This window comes from Haliotis cracherodii, unplaced genomic scaffold, assembly GCF_022045235.1.
Source record: "Haliotis cracherodii isolate W230 unplaced genomic scaffold, xgHalCrac1.p SCAF_2, whole genome shotgun sequence".
Taxonomy (NCBI): Eukaryota; Metazoa; Mollusca; class Gastropoda; order Lepetellida; family Haliotidae; genus Haliotis; species Haliotis cracherodii.
This window is the reverse complement of record NW_027266275.1, coordinates 31,962,547-31,983,234: the sequence shown is the minus strand read 5'-3', so window position 1 is coordinate 31,983,234 and position 20,688 is coordinate 31,962,547. Positions and strand designations below refer to the sequence as shown.

Here is a 20,688-nt window from a genome sequence, read left to right as displayed (position 1 = left end):
TGAAAAACAAACTTATACAGCTACTGGTAAATAAATGTGGATGATGGTAAATAAATGTGGATGATGGTAAATAGCAGGAATCAATCATTGAAATTATTACACTGTGAGCTTTCAAACTTTATGCCCACATGATGAACTGGAGTAAGTTTTCTAACATGACACATCGATCCAGTGATGTACATGATGGGATATGATGTAAGTAGAGCAACTCAGAACTATCTGTGATGTCATATAGCTTAATATATACGATCTGAGATTCCATGTTTTGTTTGTTTGTTGTTTAACGGCAATATTCTAGGTATATGATGGCGGTCTGTAAATAATCGAATCTGGACCAGACAATTCAGTGATTCATATCATGAGTATCAATCCACGCGATTGGGATCGATGACATGCATCAACCAAGTCAGCAGCCTGACCACCCGATCCCGTTAGTCGCCTTTTACAGCAAGCATGGGTTGCTGAAGACCTATTCTACCCTGGATCTTCACAGGTGCAAACTGTGATGCAGTTGAGATATATAAATATTTAACTAAATTGATCCATGAACCCACACGATTGTCTCATAACGTGAGTACTCTAAGTCAGAGGGGACATTAATGTACTCGTAGCTTCTCTCCAGTATATACCACAAAGATCAATACAACTACCTAGAAGATCTGGGCTAGTACAGGTCTTCAGCAAACAATGCCTGCCACGAAAGGCAACTGTGCTTGTCGTAAGAGGTGACTAACGGGATCGGATGGTCAGGCTCGCTGACTTGGTTGAAGCATGTTATCGAATTCCAATTGCGTGGATCGATGCTCATGATGTCAATCACTGGATTGTCTGGTTCAGACTCGATTATTTACAGACTGCACCATATGGCTGGAATATTGCTGAGTGTGGCGTTAAACAACAAACAAACAAACAAACAACCAAAACGTAGAATGGCAATGATGCAATGGACCAATTACTATCATGTCCTGGTTGCCCCTGTGTCATTTCTTACCCACTGATGCCCGTGAAGATTCCAGGGTAGAATAGGTCTTCAGCAACCCACGCTTGCCGTAAAAGGCGACTAAACGAGATCGGGTGGTCAGGCTCGCTGACTTGGTTGATGCATGTCATCGATCCCAATTGCATGGATCGATGCTCATGATATCAATCACTGGATTGTCTGGTCCAGACTCGATTATTTACAGACTGCTGTCATATAGCTGTAATATTGCTGAGTGGGGCGTAAAACAACAAACCAACCAACCAATGAATATGCATTGATGTAACCCTTACATCCACCAACACCAAACATCAATCCAAACCATACCTTCACAAGCATCTACACCTACATCTGTTTTATTTTCCTGCCCAATGTCTATTTACATCCACATTCTGTTGTTATCCACCAGCCACATCCACATCCAAATATCTTTATTGGCATTCGCAGAGATGATTCCAGAGCTGGGATTTTTTTTTTTTAAATAATCTCTTCCCAAATATATTGAAAAAATATTTAGTCCTCAGGTTGTACCACAAAAATTAACTTGTCTGCTGGGTATGACACATGTCCTGACAAAAAATGATCTGTGAAAGAATTTATCAGAAAATAATCAGAAAATAATTGCATGTTTTGAAACAGCAACTGAAAAAGAATATCCTATCTTTGACAAAAAACTCAATGATCCTTCCCCTTCACAGCAGAATATTAAATGGTGTGTCTCCCTTATAGGGCTGGGAAGGGCCACTTGGGTCTTCGGGTCGGGTGGGTACTGAGTAGGACCCAGGTACCCACAGGACTACCCGGACATGTGGTAAGTCACGTGATATATTGGTAAATGACAAAAAATATCTGAAACATGGTTACACTTCAAGTCACTTATGTGAAGCCCATTTCTGGTGTTCCCCGCCATGATATTGCAGGAATATTGCTAAAAGCGGCATAAAACCATACTCACTCACTCACTCACTCAAGTCACTTATGTTCGCATTTCTTTCTGACTATGCACCCATTCCTTCTGACATTTATATGTTTGAATAAAGATAAAACTTCAGTGTATGCATGACCAGATCGTTTTATACAATATCTAAAAACATTTTACCAGGGCTACGGTCAAACTATTCCCAATCGGACATTTTACACACAAGTCTTGAGACATATAGCGGGTATCTGGGTAGTGTGGTGGGTACCCGGGTAGTAAATTTGGAATCGTCCCAGCCCTACTCCCTTACAAGCTGCTGAGATGTAGCCTGATATTGCTGACTGCATAGGAATAACTGACAAGCTCCAAGCAATTACAGTATATTTTTCCCAAGGGAAGCAACATCATAGATTCTGAGTGAGCGTTTACTGCAAACGTCTCAACATCCCAACCCTAACCATGTCAAAATGTCTAGCAGCAGTAATCTCCAAACAAATCATTTCCACAGGCCTTGTAGTTTCAGAGGAGATGTCAAAATGTAAAAGTTACAGACGAACAGACAACCACACGACAGACAACATGTTGTGACATGAGTTCACTTGACTTTCAGTCAGGTGACCTAAAATGTGCTTTTCACGTTATTTTTTCTCCACTTTTCATTTTAAGAGAATAACTAACGAGCTATAAGGAATTACGGTTTATCTTTCCCAAAGGGAGTAATGTCATAGATCCCGAGAGAGTGTTGTCTGCAAATATCTCAACATCCCATCCCTAACCACCATCAAAATGTCTAGCAGCAGCAACCCCAAAACAAATGTATTCCTATGCAACTTTTAACAGGCGACCTTATCACAACATATTGGATTTTGTTAAAAAGCTCGCTATTACCATTCAAATTTAGTAAATTTGTGTCACTTACATTCATACAAAACAATATGCGAAACAAAAGAAACATGGTATTCATTAAACTTAACTCCAAATTAACAAGTTTCTATGTCAACCTTGGCAGGATGGATGGATGGATGATGGGTGGATGGATGGATGGATGGATGGAAGGAAGGATAGTTGGATGGTGGATGGACGGACAGACGACAGGAAGGAAGGAAGGAAGGAAGGATGGATGGATGGATGGATGGATGGATGTCAGCGTGTGTATGATAGACTGAAAGACCAAACAAATGAAAAGTAGTACCGGCGACCATTGAAAAGCTGAGTTATTTCAAGAAAAACTGTAATTCCTAAAATCACCCTCTATCCAGCTTCCCTAATATGGTAGAGAATAAACACTATACACTCACTCACTCAATTACATCCATATCCTGTGCCACATCAGTCTAAGCTATGTCATCATCTATCGATTCAGCAGATACTTCCCAGCATCTCCAAGATGCATATCAACAGAAGGCCTCATCAGGTATCAAGCCTTCATCTAGTGTGACTGACTGTGATAGTTCTTCCTATCAGCACATTGAATCTAATCCTTGATTAACTGCTGACCAAGCCTTGGTTGATATAATCTGAACATGCCTACATCCACCTTGCCACACTCACTCGGGATCCACCTTGCCACGCTCACTCGGGATCCACCTTGCTGCTGAAAGCCAATCACTATAACCGTCTGTCAGACAACCTTTCAATTCAACTAAATCTATTTTAAACATTCTTGTCTCATTATTTCATGTCTGGTTTGTCTGCTAGCTTTGCAAAGACTTGTTAATTTGATTGTGAAAGATTATACTGTGATAGTGTGTAATGTTTACATCGTTTTAGCAATATTCCAGCAATACTATGTCCATGGACACCTACAAGAGGTTTCACAATTTTTACCAAGGTGGGAATAGAAGTCAGTTAGAGTGGCAAGCAAATGCTTTAACTTGACAAGGTCATCCAATGCCCCTAAAATGTACCTTGTCCAAAAAAACTTGAAGTCATTACTCATTGTAAAATCAATGGCATTCGTCACCACTCGCCCCTTTCCGTAACCTCCAAGAAGTCTCGTCCCCCTATAGACAAAAGTTATGTGCGAAAATATGTCAAACCAATCAGAATGCGTGTATGACATCAAGTACTTCGATCAAAAAATCCCTTGGGAATAATTTTTTATTTTACCCATGCGTTGCATTTGAAAATATACCCTAGGTACAGTTAAATGTGTTCAGTCATACTGTAAAAAATACCATAAGTTCCGATGTGTTTTAAATAACATCTTGAACATATATGACATGGGGGAAATATACGTGAATCATTACACAACAAGTTGACAATTCTTTTTCTTATGCCTGTTTGCGCTTAGACGGAACCCAGTCGCATAAATGGCCACAAGAGGGGCACGAGTCGCTAATCGGCTTGTCCCAGAATAACACGAGTTGGTCACGAATGAATCAATGGGAGTATGTGCTGCCATCTGATTGGTTGAAATACATTCTCCAAATGTGATTGGGTCCAAGAAATCATTTGCACTTTTTATTGTGTATGAAAATATTTTATGACGTATATCTTATATTTCTCAATTGTAAATTTGAAAAAACCTGTACCATTTGGAAAAATAGATACCACAATACAATATTTATTTGGATCAATATATTTATCAGAAGAACTGCTTAAAAGTAATGGTCAGTTGTCATGGAAGTGTAGAAGTCATTGTATGATATAATATTGTATTGTCATGTCATCCATTGTATCATGACATCATCCATTGTATCATGACATCATCCATTGTATCATGACATCACCCAAAGTATCATGACATCATCCATTGTATCATGACATCATCCATTGTATCATGACATCATCCATTGTATCACTACATCATCCATTGTATCATGACATCATCCATTGTATCATGACATCATCCATTGTATCACTACATCATCCATTGTATCATGACATCTTCCAGTGTATCACCCATTATCCATTGTGTCATGACATCACCCAAAGTATCATGACATCATCCATTGTATCATGATATCATCCATTGTATCATAACATCATCCATTGTATCACTACATCATCCATTGTATCATGACATCATCCATTGTATCATGATATCATCCATTGTATCATAACATCATCCATTGTATCACTACATCATCCATTGTATCATGACATCATCCATTGTATCACTACATCATCCATTGTATCACTACACCATCCATTGTATCACTACATCATCCATTGTATCATGACATCATCCACTGTATCATGACATCATCCATTGTATCATGACATAATCCATTGTATCACTACATCATCCATTGTATCATGACATCTTCCAGTGTATCACCCCATTATCCTTTGCATCATGACATCACCCAAAGTATCATGACATCATCCATTGTATCATGACATCATCCATTGTATCATGACATCATCCATTGCATCATGACATCAACCATTGTATCATGACATCATCCATTGTATCACTACATCATCCATTGTATCATGACATCATCCATTGTATCACGACATCATCCATTGTGTCATGACATCATTCATTGTATCATGACATCATCCGTTGTATCATGACATAACATTATTCCAGCATGACACCATCCAGTGTATCATGGCGTGACAGTGTCATGTCACGTCTGTCTCACATGCGGTGAGAGTGCTACAGGAAATTACTGCAAACATTATCTTAAGTTGATAAACATTATTTCCTTACACATTGGCAGGCATTATTCAGTATTCGGTGCCGGAATTGTTAAACTGATGAGAATCATTATTGAGCAAAAACAATGATTTCAACAAATATGTCAATGAGCCATGTAATTAAAAAACTGTATTGATTTAATGCTATTATATCTCAGTCAATTGGAAATTTAAACAAAAGGTCAAATTACACAGGAGTGATAAATTTTAATATGCCAAAATCATAAATTTGACATCGCTTCAGACATGCTACCTCAAGGTCATCATATCAAGAGTGAGTGAGTGAGTATGGTTTTACGCTGCTTTTAGCAATATTCCAGCAATATCACGGCGGGAGACAAACTTAAGTATGTTCAAACTGTTGACAATATTTTAATATATATATTTGTTATATTGACCAAAAAAGATGAATCTTTAGTCCTGATTTGAAACATAAAACACTTGGTGTTCTTTTCAGTGATAAAGACTATATCAGAAAAACAGAAAACCTTTTAGCATGGTTGACAAAACCATTTCGATAATCATAAGAAAATCTGCTAAAAGTAGAGGCCATTGTACGATATCATCAGCATGTGTTTATGCATCTCTATCAGATTGTGATAATGCAGGTGTTCACAAAAAGGTAAGCGTATCCTGCCCCACCAGTGGCACCCATCACAAACACATGCAGGCAAGACAACTGTTCACCAGAAAAAAACATGGGAACATGGTAAAGTCAAAATGCAGAATTTCTAACATGGTAAATTTGCAAATGTCCTTCCCATGACTACCATATGACTTTTGAAAGATTTAAAAAGGCCTTGAATGCTGAATCAAATAACGTTTAGGCAAAGGTGGTATGAAGGTCTTTGAAATCTTTGTAGAAAGAGCATACTTGATTGTACCTCAAAAGTTGTGAAATGTACACACCAAAGGCTGGAACTGCTGGAATATTGCTCAACTAAAAAGGAAAGCTGACTATTGGAAAGCTGTCGTCATCACTCTTGTCATACAGTCTTGTCATATAGTCTTGTGGATATACCGGAAGTAAGGTTCACAGAACACTGTTGTCTGTAGGGTGGATGGTTAACAAAACATTGTTGTTTGTAGGGTGGAAGGTCAAAGAACATTGTTGTTTGTAGGCAGGAAGGTTCACAGAACATTGTTGTTTGTAGGGTGGAAAGTCACAGAACATTGTAGGGTGGCAGGTTCACAGAACACTGTTGTTTGTAGGGTGGAAGGTCACAGAACACTGTTGTTTGTAGGGTGGAAGGTTACAGAACACTGTTGTTTGTAGGGTGGAAAGTCACAGAACATTGTAGGGTGGCAGGTTCACAGAACACTGTTGTTTGTAGGGTGGAAGGTCACAGAACACTGTTGTTTGTAGGGTGGAAGGTCACAGAACACTGTTGTTTGTGGGGTGGAAGGTCACAGAACAGTGTTGTTTGTAGGGTGGAAGGTCACAGAACACTGTTGTTTGTGGGGTGGAAGGTCACAGAACATTGTTTGTAGGGAGGAAGGTTCACAGAACAGTGTTGTTTGTAGGGTGGAAGGTCACAGAACACTGTTGTTTGTAGGGTGGAAGGTCACAGAACACTGTTGTTTGTAGGGTGGAAGGTCACAGAACACTGTTCTTTGTAGGGTTGTATCTAAAGATGAGCAGGGATGGATGATAATGTACTTTAAAGGACCTTCAACAAGACATCAACATTTGTTGATAGCTTTTCCTACGAAGATGATACAATGTGCAGGTGTTATTGATTCCTTTGATGTGTGGGAATATCTTTTGAAACCAATCAAATTAACAAATACTTCCAGGAAATGTCATCACCACTCTCTTTCGATGTGAACTCAAACAGCTGCGAACAGATACGGCATTGTCATGAACCAAAGCATGACATTAAACAACCCAACCACCTGCATGACCCAAACATGTTGACACGACTTCGGCTGACTTCACAGCATGCCTAGTTTGTTAGTACAGTGCAAGAAAAATCAACGGAATCCACACTGTTTTTTTTTCAAAATAATCAAATTGAATTCATAATTAATACAATGTTCATGTCCACCTTGCCAAAGCATTTAGACAATTTTTGCAGTATAAATTAAAGTTTGAAAAATATAACAAGGCTCTGCTGATCACCTGACTTAAAATTATAAAGAAATATACTTTTGCAACATCTTTTATAACACTAAAGATGTTAAGAGTGCAAACAGTGTGCCATGACTTAGATCTCCTTATTGGTAATGAAAATAAGGAGATCTAAGTCATATGTAAAATTTGATTTTTATATATTCTTAACAAAAGTACCTACAATCGAAATTACTTTGATTTGAACAAGATAAGATTATCAGAGGAAACGAAAATGCAAAAGTCTTTCAACCACTGAAGTCAGTGTCTGGGATAATGGGGGTCACAAGGTCATGTTACTCATCCCTAGAAGGAGTGCTAGGGGTCCCATCATCTCAAGCAATAGCTGTTTTGGATTTCAACAGCCATGAAGTAATAGTAGTCAAATTGGCCAAAATGATGGCCCATTGGCCGTGAACATATAAGGCCTGCTTGAAATTATATCGCTTTTTTTCTCCTAAATCACAAGGTATGGCGTGGTGAAACGTTGCCTGGGACCATCCTACCAAGAGCCTCTCCCAATCTTGATTGCACTACATGTATTTGTTTTCCAAGTAAAGTTTGGTTTCCATGGCAACCTACTTTTTTGTCATTGCTCCAAAAATATATGCAGATAAGTTGATTATAACATGATAGGAAGCTAGTGTGAGTTGGGGTCTGAGTTTTTCCAATTTAGCACCTACAAGTACTTTGATTTTTATTTCCCATTACAGATTTTTCTCTTTGAGGGCACCAACTATTATGATTGAATGAAGGTCAAAATTCACAGTATCACAAACACATATGTTGGACACCACAACTAACTATACCTTTGCCAAATTTCAACACTTCCTGAAAAGAAATGGTTAATTAATAGCCATTAATGGGTTTCTTGATATGGCTGCCGTGATGGCCATGTCTGACCACACACTCATATGTTTACATATGGTACTTGTAGAAATGGCTGTGTAATGGCTAAAAATGACATTTTCAATATTGCCTTAACGGTGGCCATATTAAAAATTGGATTGGAATTCTGCAAGCAAGGTGAGACATCATTGCGGGGATCCTCTTACAATAGGCCTTGAGTTTCAGTAGGGCTGTCAAAAATTTATAAGTTATGACAGACGGACTTACAGATGATGGACAATGCATGACATAAGCTCATTTGACTATCAGTCAAGTGAGCTAAAAGTGGAAGGATCACAAATAGCAGCCCACTGCTGGCTATAAGTGGTAAGTAAATTGGGTTGACTCCACTTGTATAGATTCTTGATTCAAACAAAGTCACTAGCCTATGGAAACACCACATGTAACATGTGTTTCAGTGTGGGGTAGAACTGAAGCCCCAGAAAGCCTTAAGGTGAACATTGTCACCCATCTGCCATCAACCTTGACTTCACCTGTGCAGTATAACGGGATCCTGTGCTACCACAAACAATATGCACTCACCCACCCCTTGACGAATACACTGGAAACAGTACTGCTTGATGGGCATTGATCTGTGTGGCACACAATATTCTGAAGACAAAACAATTACTAGGCAGTGGGTTGCAGCACAAGATAAAGTTCAGACAATGATTATCAGGCAGTGGGTTGGCGGACAGTAGCAAGTACAATTGACAGACATTGTGTTGCATGTCCATCAGGATTAGTTGACCTTGAACATGACCTTCTGGTAATACGGGGAGGTCGGGTAGCCTAGTGGTTAAAACGTTCGCTCGTCACGCCGAAGACCCGGGTTCGATTCCCCACATGGCTATAATGTGTGAAGCCCATTTCTGGTGTCCCCCGCCGTGATATTGCTGGAATATTGCTTAAAAACGGTTGAAACCCATATTCACTCACTCTGGTAATACACAATGGGCAGCACATGGGACAGTAAATTCCTGCTAAATTCTAATCTCAGTAAAATCAGATCTTAGTTCTCGCTATCGCTGAACAAAAATCTGAGGACATCCCATTACAGGTCATGTCAGAACGACCTTTCATCCAACCAATCAAAGCGTCGCTCACCAAACCATGAAAGTGACAGTCGGAATGTGTTTTCTAATCATGCAACCTCCAAAAAGTTAACACAGGATATTCCAAATGACAGTTACGGCCCATACGACTGATTCGTCAAAATTATCGTCTTATCTCTCGCTTCCGTGGGATAAACATTTGAACGGAGGAGGTGTTGCACAGTACGTGGAAAGCACTGCTTTACAATTTCAACCATATATTACACAATGTTCGTTTGTTCAGTTTTTAAAATTTTAATCATAAACTGTATCAACATATTTTTTGCCAGGTTGAAACGAGTGCTGTAAAGCTCAAGAGAGCTGCTTTCTAATTGGCTGATGTCGACTTCTTGTTAGTTGTTTCAGTGGTCTGTCAAAGTTCACGAAAGGTCGTTCTGACGTGACCCGTAATGGATGTCCTCAGATCTTTGTTTAGCGGCCGCAAGAACTTAGTTCTGATTTTAATGAGATTGGCTAAATTGCAGGTATAAAGATACTGTACACTGTTTACTAACTCTATTGTGCCCAACATGTCAAGCCATCAGTTGTTTGATGACAGGTGTTTGATGGTACATTGAGAATCTCTCCCAAGCGTCTGTTGATATCAAATATATCTATAAAAGCTTAAGGTTCTACAAGTGTTGGAATATTTGATATCAAAAGACATGAGGATGAGATTTATCATCCAAAATCATTTTTCCAACTCTTTCAGTTTGTAGACGATAATAACCAGTGTCTTGAGTGTACAAAGCACAGCTAACCAGCTTCAGTGGCAGACAGATTAGTACTGTCATTTGATTGTGACATTATGGTGACAAATAATGCCACAATGGTCTCAAATGCATTGTGATGAAATTTCATTGTAAGATTTCGTGAGGTAGGTGAGGTATAATTAGGTTTAACGTCGCGTCAAAGATATCTCTTATGGAAGCCAGTTTTAGATGATAAGAGCAAGAAAACGTACACCATTATGGACAACAGCTTCTGGTTTACTGCATGTAGAAATGTTTCGATGTAGATTCTTACACCGTTATCAAGCTGGATTGACAACAACCCAGTGATGAGAGGTATACAGTATACTATGGTTATAACAAGCTCAAAGGGACCAATAACTTTAGTTCGTAATAACTGTAGTTCATTACAAGCATATGTACTGCATATATACAACAAATGGCCAAGACTCAGAAATAGGTTCGTTATATCGGTCAGTTCATTTTAGGCGTGTTCATTATAAATGTAGTTCACTGTATATGCATGATATGTTGTAATAAGCAGCAGGTTAACATCAACAACAGGTAAACGATAACAAGTAGCACACAGATGATTGGATGAAGCCAAATGTTCAGTCAAACGTCACTACATGCAATAAAACAGAAGCTGGTATCCATAAAATTGTATGTTTTCTTACTTACTCACCAACTTCAAGAATGCCAATCAAACAGGCTATAAGAGCAGTTTTCATTATCAGAAACTCAAAAATCTTTCCATCTAAATTCTTTTACCAATATTCTTGCGAAAGAATAGAAATTAAAAAGAATGTTTAGGATGTGAGTGGTCTTCTTTCACAACCCAGCACAAAAGAAACATACAGAAATGAAAATGTAAATGATCAGCCATATGAAATTAAGCAGGTAAAATGGCTTCTGATCATACTTTCGATGGCAGCAGTATTTCATCTTTGGCACGCATTCAAAGATTATAAATAAAGCTGTGTGATCTCCCCACTAAATAACAGAATCCTAGGAAGCACGCTGAAGACCATGTGAACTTTCAGTCCACAAATAGCCCCTGCAATTATGCATATTTTGTCTAATTTTCATTCCATTTTAAGCCCCTGCTCACAATAACCAAGACAGGAACAATTTACATGTGACAGAAGACAGTTAAAAAAGTAAATGATGATTAATATTTCATGTGAACTTTAAGAAAGCCATATTTTACTTCCCTCACAGGATTATATTTTTTAAGTTTAAAAAAAAATCACAAAAACCGATATCCCTGTTGATGAAAATGACTCTCTGGTATCAGGAACAGTAAAGATTAAATTATATATGACTAAGAATAAAAAAAATGATTTATAAAACATTATAAACTCCCTTAGGAAGAGCCATTATAATGGAACTACATGTGACTAATAGAATCAAAAAGACTTGACTTCAAGGGTATGATCATCTCCCAAAGGAAAAGCCATCATAAAGAAACTACATATGACAAAGAGTAGAAAATACTTGATACCAAAACATTACAAGCTCTCGCAGGAAAAGCCATTATAATGAAAACTACATATGACTAGGAGTGAAATTCACTTGATTCTGAAATCATGAGAGGCTTCTGAAGGTAAAGGCGTTATTATACAGTAGGTGAGAAACATCACAATGGTGTATTCAGACGCATGGTAAGTGTGGACGAAGCACAGTCAGCCTGAGCCATTGCGGTTGTCCTGAGAGGGAGACTGGCAGAATTACATTAGGAATTGCAAAGGCAATATTGGAAACATGCATGCCATGTCTACGCTCGGTGTTTAGGGAACTCTTCTTCAAGGGAAAATGATTGTTGAAGATGGGGATTTTATTGATCATATTAAATATTTCATGCTGCCACACTATGAACAAATTGCTGAAATATGATACGCTTTCAAAGTGAAAGTTTTGTGAAAAATGCCGAATCAATCTGTTCTTCAGGAATGGTTATGTACGCATAGTCCCAGGTTTGCATGGTTCATGCCTAACAGAAATAGTTCCAACATGACTAGATGAAGATTGGTTTGCAGGAAATGGCCCTAGCTTAAGTGCTGTGGCTATACTTCACAACTTTTATTAAGAGATATTTCTTCTATTCCTTTAGAAACCCATACATTTCTAATAATTTGTGTGTTAAATGGCACAGAAAAATATCGAAATTTTGTGCACAGGTGGCCAGGTCATCTGAGGTCATTCAATTCATCAAGCAGAGTTGCATCCCTTATGTGTGCCAGAACCCAATGATTTGCCTCGATAATGTTTAGTTTGTCAGTAACATGTATAACCATCACTTTAGGCTTTCCTCAATACATAGGTGACAACTCATGTTATAAATGAAATACTGTTCAAAGTGGGGTTTAACTGAGCTCACTCACTAATGCAGTAGTGTAGGAGAAAGATAATACTCCATGCTTCTTGAGTGCTTATTTGAGTTTTATTTGTATTGGAGACTTTGGAGTGCTCCAGTTTACTTATTTTGAAAATATCCAAAAAATGTCCAGAGTTGTTTAGAGATGGGGAAAAGTGTGACATTTATTACCCTACACTGTGTTAAAAGGCACTCTCAACAAATGTCTCAGCTAAAAAAAGATCACCAGAATCATGAAATCAGAAAAAAAAATTGATGTGTTGAGCTAGGTTATACAAAAACACTGAAAGATAATATCACTCAAAACCAACAAATAAATTTTAAATGACTTCACAAAGGATTTGAATTTATTTATAATGTTCTTTAATGTGTAAGACAAAGGTGAACCAAAGCGTAGAAAAGTTAAAAATAGCTGAAATAGTGATCAGAGATATGTTACTGTGATTTGAAACACTTTGTTGAAGAGAAATATCTATCCCCAAAAATTAAATCACATTAAAATTACATAAATTTATCCAGGAAAGACATAGGGTTCTATTAACTATTTGATCACCTTCGAATGGCCCAAACAAGAGCAGACTACAGTAAATGTGAAAAAGAATGCATTTTATAGTTATAGTCACAGGCAGAGTTTTACACTGCAATAACAATGAATATACATAGCCCAGCTTTCTTTTATAGAATATTAGGATCCCCGGAAAGATGCTTTTGTAGTCTCTTTTCATAAAATCAACATTCCCTCACCAAATATATTTTGGAAGAATTGGCCATGATTCCGAAGAACAAATTCCGGTAATCAATTTGTTGAAGAATTTACGATGGATCATTTCTGGTATTAATTGACAAGGGCAAAAAAGTGTCGCGCCCCATGACCAACAATTAGGGTAGGTATGGTAATATGGCCCCAATCCATCTATTATATACTCCTTAACCCACACAGGAGCGGTTGTCACTCCCTCAAACCTATTCACCTAGTGTTCTCTTTGATGAAAGTAATTCATCATCAAGTCCCAGTTGACCACTATAGTGCAGGTTGTTTAAGACTCCCTCCAGCTGCTGTACCCAGTGACCAGGCAGGAAGTCTCCTGCAATACAGGAGTCACTTTCCACCTCGGAACACTCCGTCTTTCTGTCAGCCATACAGAGTGTGCCTTAATGATTGGTCTACTCAATTACTCAACCCAACACCTCCTTTACACAGATTCAACGGTTGTCTTGCATCATGTCGCCTGATAGAGCAACTTTAGGTTGGTCGGACACCATCGTAAGTTCTAAATCTCATAACTTTCCATAAACCATTAAAAAAGTTCTTTTTCTAAAAATTTGACAAAATTTGAATTGGTTTTAGAAGAACTTGTTGTTTTTTTCAATTTCCTTCCTTCCCTTCATTTAATCTGAATTGCCTGAAAATTATAAGTCATCCGTTTTGTTGACAGTGAGCAATGGGTATTGATGATTGATCAGCTTCGGGGAGACAAGCACCAACCTGCAATATCTAACCCAACTCAAACTATATACTGACTCTTGGAACAGTGGAAACCCCACCAGAATACACAACCAACTAAACATATGTCATACCAAACATTAACCCTGAACATAACTATACTTTACATTAACCCTGAACATAACTATACTTTACATTAACTCTGAACATAACTATACTTTACATTAACACTATACTGAACATAACTATACTTTACACCTTACTGTACATAACTATACTTTACATATTCTGAACATAACTTTACTTTACATCACACTGTACCTAACTATACTTTACATATACTGGACATAACTATACTTTACATCACACTGAACATAACTATACTTTACATCACACTGAACATAACTATACTTTACATCACACTGAACATAACTATACTTTACACTATACTGAACATAACTATACTTTACATTAACTCTGAACATAACTATACTTTACATTAACTCTGAACATAACTATACTTTACACTATACTGAACATAACTATACTTTACACCATACTGAACCTAACCATACTTTACATCACACTGAACATAACTATACTTTACACCATACTGAACATAACCATACTTTACATTATACAATGATACTTAACAACTATACTTTACATGATACTAAAAATAACTATAACTTACATTATACTGAAAATACACACACACTGAACCTTCCAAAACCAAGTCAAGAAAATTCTAAACCGGACATGATGCTTGAATCTGCCTACACCAAAGCATGACACTCCAAACCAGACTATGACTATCAGAACCTGTCAATACCAAACCATGACTGTGGAAACCTGTCTCTACTATCAAGATGTGTATCTCTGTTTCAGGATTTGTTATTCTGCCATCAGTCACGTAAGCTCCTGCTTCCTGTGTCATCAATCTTTGATGAGCAGCCACAGCAAAACTGTCTTCTGACATGCTAGAAACCTGCCTCCGTCATAGACTGAGGAAGGGATTGATCGTGTGAGATAAAAAAAACAAAGTGCATGAAGAAGGTAAGAGTTCAATCAAGATAAATATGTCGAAAATAGTCAAGACGCATCTTGTTGCAATCACAAAATGGTTATGAAATGGAGGGTTGTGTGTTGTTTTTTGTTGTTTAACGCTGCATTCAGCAATATTCCAGCTATGTGATGGCAGTCTGGAAATAATCCAGTCTGAACTAGACAATCCAGTGATTGACATCATGAGCAGTGATCCAAGCAATTGGGATGTGATGACATGCATCAACCGAGTTGGTGAGCTTGCATGACCACCCAATCATGTTAATCGCCTCTTAAGACAAGCATAGTCGCTTTTACGGCAAGCATGGGTTGCTGAAGACCTGTTCTACCCCAGATGGAAAGGCATTCATAGTACAGAAACTTGTTCTTTCATTAAACTGGGCCTAGTATAATTATCACTACTGTGGTCCAAATAACTGAAATATGCATGGCCAGAAACACATTCACCAAAACAGGCTGAGGGCTTCATTCCTGATCATAGACACACGCACAATGTTTAAACTGAAGACATGGTGACCATAGGATCTCAGCTGATGTACAATGTATATGATGTCCAACTACAGCCTGTAATACCTATAGGGGTTATGAAGTCATTTTAATGCTGGTATCTATATTGTGCGATATCCCCACCTAAACACAGGGCGCAACATTATTACCTTGCATTCTCAACTCCTGACTCAGCCTAAAACCCAAGCAGCCCATTAGGCTCTGAAATGTTCTGCATTTCTTATTTACATCACATCCTACCAGGTACCCATCCACTGCTGGGTGACCTGGGGCTAATTTTCGAACAAAGTCACATGCTAAATGAGTCACAACATTTCATAAACTGTTCTTTTGAGTGGGGCCTGCAGTTTGGAATCCCTAGAACTCTCAGGGGCAAAACATGCTGAGTTTGAGGCCTACAGTTTGGAATCCCTAGAACTCTCAGGGGCAAAACATGCTGAGTTTGAGGCCTACAGTTTGGAATCGCTAGAACTCTCAGGGGCAAAACATGCTGAGTTTGAGGCCTACAGTTCGGAAGTCCTAGAACTCTCAGGAGCCAAGCTTTTAGAGTGTAATAAGTGTGGTTATCAACTGCCAGACTGAATTAAGAAAAACGAATAACGAATAACAACCCTTTCCATAATCACCAGAAACCTCTGTTTAAACCAGAGTTCATTGTTGGATTCTGACTATTTCAGAAGCATCTATTTATGAATCACCATCATATAGTGATGATACCTTGTGTTCGAAAAAAGGTGAGCATATCCTGCTCCTGTGATGGCACCCATCACAAACACATGCAAAGGAAAGGTAATTAAAATAATGTCTTCAGCAAATTGACTCCAGCCTGATATTACCTATATACTATATATGGTATATGCCTATATGCTATGGGCAGCACCACATGCATGCATATCACCTCAATGGACTTAAAAAAAGCCTAAAACAGTCCGACCACTGTGAAAGATATTTGGCACTATTCCTCAACCTGGCATTAGCAGGCTTCTGCTTTGGTGGTGACAACAAATACATTGAGGTATTTTAGAAGGGCCTTAGCATGTCTGATAGGCTCTGAAAGTATGTTGACAAGCAGTTCTGCAGATGGGCCGACTTTGCATGATTTCATTGACTATTCCTGCACAGTGAGGTCTGGCATTGATGTCCATTGGGACCAGCAGTAAAGACAAAACATTTAACAATGGAACGAAGGACTTCACCTCATTACCTAACACTGGACAGAGACCAATCTATGGGGAATCACACAAAATGAGGCAATCTAAACCCGAACTGATCCCTTGTCAAACCTCTCTGTGTTAACAAACACAAAAGTTTCCAGATCATTCCTATTTGCCCTCAACCAGTATTGTCACCCATACAGAATGCCCAACAGACCTTTTTTCATCTGTGAAAAGTCTCAAGCTGATCCCCACATCACATATAGCTTCCAATTCCATATTGTCCATAACAAGTTTCTGCAGCCTTAGAAATATTTGATTCGTAAAGCTAGAACAGAGAACTGTGCAAACATTATTTCATTAGTCTTTGGAATTTGTAGCTAGTCGTGCTTGACTGATGTGTAGTAAAATCAAAGAATTGAAAGCTGGAAAAACTTATAGCCCTCAAATGTCCTTGAGGACTACCATCTATGGATGTTTAATTGTCCTCCACATAGTTTAGTAGTCTCAGACTTGCGGACAAGTGTGAATTATGAAGGCTGTGTTTGTTGACTAGAGAAAGGGAACTCTGACCACAAAGACGTCTAAGAGCTGGTCTCTGAGTAATTAGGTCAATCTTATATTACTAGTTTTATATTGATAATAAAAAAATGTTGCTGGAATGACCTGATTCATACTACAAAATCAGGGCACCATTTTACAGAGCGATCTTAGCGCCAAGGTGGCCGTAACTCCCTTACTTTAACACAGTCTTACAACAGACATGGCGCTAAGATCGCTTAATGGACACTGCATTTTGTGTAGTGCCTCTTAACTGTTTGACTCTCACAGAGATGCTATAGGTGATTATGACCACAACTGTTCTACAACATACAGCCAAGTCTCGTTAATGTGACACTCGTTAATCCGACAATTGGCTTTATCCGACACTAATGATGGGAACCGATTAAATCAGTGCTATTTAGACCCGTTAATCCAACTGTCTTGCACTTTGACTCCAATACACCTTATTTGCAACGAATTACGGAAATCACTCATTAATCAGTCTCGTTAATCTGACACAGTGATTAGCGTACTCTGTGGTCATCTGCCCGCAAGTACACAGCCAGTGTTTTGATTCGAGACAAGTCGAGACGAGACAAAGCTGCAGAGATAAACTTTGCTTAACAATAAACAATTAATGCTTTAAATAAAGAATACAGTATTAATCACATGCTTAGATTAGCTCAATCTCATTCAAATCAGATACAAGTTCTCACTATCAACGAGGACATCCCATTACAGATCATGTCAGAAGAACCTTTCGCGAACTACGACCGACGAACGTTGGTACTACTTAATTTTGTTTATCCGACAAACTCATTCAAATCAGATACAAGTTCTCACTATCGCCAAGGACATCCCATTACAGGTCACGTCAGAAGAACCTTTCGCGAACTATGACCGACGAACGTTGGTACTACTTAATTTTGTTTATCCGACAAACTCATGAAAATCAGATGCAAGTTCTCACTATCGCCAAGGACATCCCATTACAGGTCACGTCAGAAGAACCTTTTGCGAACTATGACCGACGAACGTTGGTACTACTTAATTTTGTTTATCCGATAAACTCATTAATCCAACATAATCATATGCAACCAACCATGTCAGATTAACGGGACTTGATTTTATATGCGTGTAGTGAGTAGGCCAACTGCCCCTCACCTGAATCCTGCTTATCATCTAACTTTTCTCACTGCTCACTCCTGAATCCAAACACCCTGGTACTACTTATACAAATCTCGAAAGCATTGAGAAAAGGAGATTTAAAATTACTGCAAAAATATTAAAAAATGAAATATATGCAAATATATTCTGATGGACTACTCCCCCGCCACAGCTTACATTTCAGCAATACTACAGCATAATAACACAGACAATTCAGATAAATCTTGCTTCAATAAATGGTAAAGGCATCATGTTCATCTTTTGGATTTGAATCCCTTAATGTCAAAGTCAGGGTTTCCAGTGACTTTCATAAAAAATATCAGAACAAAAAGATGATTGAGTTTGACATGGATGCTCTGCCATACATCAGGGATGTGAGACTGTGACTGATGGCAAAAACCACTACTGACAAAATGACAGTTCAAGTTAAACAACACTGAAAGTGACTGAAGCAAGGCTACCAGCATCAGAATAACCTATACATTAACATGACACAATGCACTGTAATGTAGACATAACTGACTCTAAAAGGGCAGGTGAGCTAAATGGAAAAGATTAATTTATTCATGAGAGCTACAAGGAAAAGAAGTGACCTACTCACCTGGTCAAACAGTGGCTTCCACCTCTGAAACATAAAAAAACAGTTCATTAGGATATTTGCTCAATCACTGTGTTTTATTCCCAGTACAGTAAAAGAAAGACCAACCTGAAGGCATTAATGCTTCTGACACCAGTTGCATTACTGCATTCACAATTTCTGGATCTTAGGTAGGATCATAGGTAGGATCATAGGTAGGATCCTGACAGAACAGGAACCATAAGCAGGGCAATTATGAGATTCAATTGGCAGATCCTGGCATCTAAGGGACATCACTCTACACACCACAACAAGTTGCCACACCTTAGCAGATGTATTGACAACTGGGTCCCATGTGCTTTGATTTTTTTAAATAAAGATTTGTGTTTTCACTCGCGTGTATAACATGACGTTTCATGCCTCTTTCATTATATTATCATTAAAGACTAACTTATTATATCAAGTCCAACTTATTTCCATGCAAAAGCGACAACTGCCCGGTCCAGTGGAAAGACCAGCCAGTCAGTGGTTCGATCCCGGCTGTGTCATACCCAAAGATGTTACTTGTTGTTACCCTGCCTGGTGCTCGGCATTTAAAAGTGGATAAAACAAGGCCTGGTTGGCTCAGAGTCTGTATACAGTGTCTCAGTAGGGTATCCATGTTAAACTGTAGCATGGTATCTCCATGAGCTAGCTCTATATAACTGTAATAAGTCTTCACTAGTACAAGCAGCCACATACACACAAACATGTACATGACTTCCGTCCAGGAAACAAACTGTGTCAATGATAAGGTAAGATGAAGAGAGGTAGTTTCATCCACAACCCCACACTCGTCACTAGGGTAACACAACCGTCCATTAGAGCTCACCATAAACATGATACAGATGTTCACTGTACAGAGAAAGCAAACAGCCAAGCTGTCTTCTCGACCTTCACAATGTCATGTAATGAGAAGGTAAAGAAAAACACATGTCTTTCTGAAGAAAAAAAAAATGAGCAAAAACCACAAATTAGATAAGGTTTTTTTCTCTTTTGCCACATACTAAGATCATCTTGTCAAAGAAAAGGTGCATGGTATTACTCTATTTGAGCCATTTTGCTATGTATCAAGAAAGCCACTGGTGGTATTATTGGATTTGCAAACAAGATACTTTAATCAATTTAAGTACTCGACACATAACAGTCATATTATCCAGAAAGTTCACAATCAATTGAACAGTTTGATCATCAAAGAAGACTTGAGCTTTTCAAAAGTTGAGTCAGTTGAGCGGCAGTCTTGTTGAACCTGGGATTTTCTGCTTTGAAGACTCCGAAGCATCCTCCAAACACTTTCAGTTCCAGCAATCAAATGGTTTCAGGGAGGATGTTAGACATTTATGCAAACAGCACACCATCCAATTGGAATGACAGAAAGTCATTGCGGCTATAGCATCTCAGTAATTCAACACCTTAAAGATAACAAGGACCGTATCTGATTAC

At 38.4% G+C, this 20,688-nt stretch overlaps 1 protein-coding gene across 1 annotated transcript in view; it reads right to left on the bottom strand.

Annotated features, from left to right (window-relative positions):
• LOC139467993 (rhomboid-related protein 2-like) overlaps nucleotides 1-20,688 on the bottom strand; it is a 93,665-nt gene that overhangs the window by 53,619 nt on the left and 19,358 nt on the right. Inside the window, exon 2 of the mRNA XM_071249624.1 lies at nucleotides 19,231-19,254. Within this exon, the coding sequence (XP_071105725.1) occupies nucleotides 19,231-19,254 (24 nt within the window). The remainder of the gene's footprint in view (nucleotides 1-19,230; nucleotides 19,255-20,688) is intronic.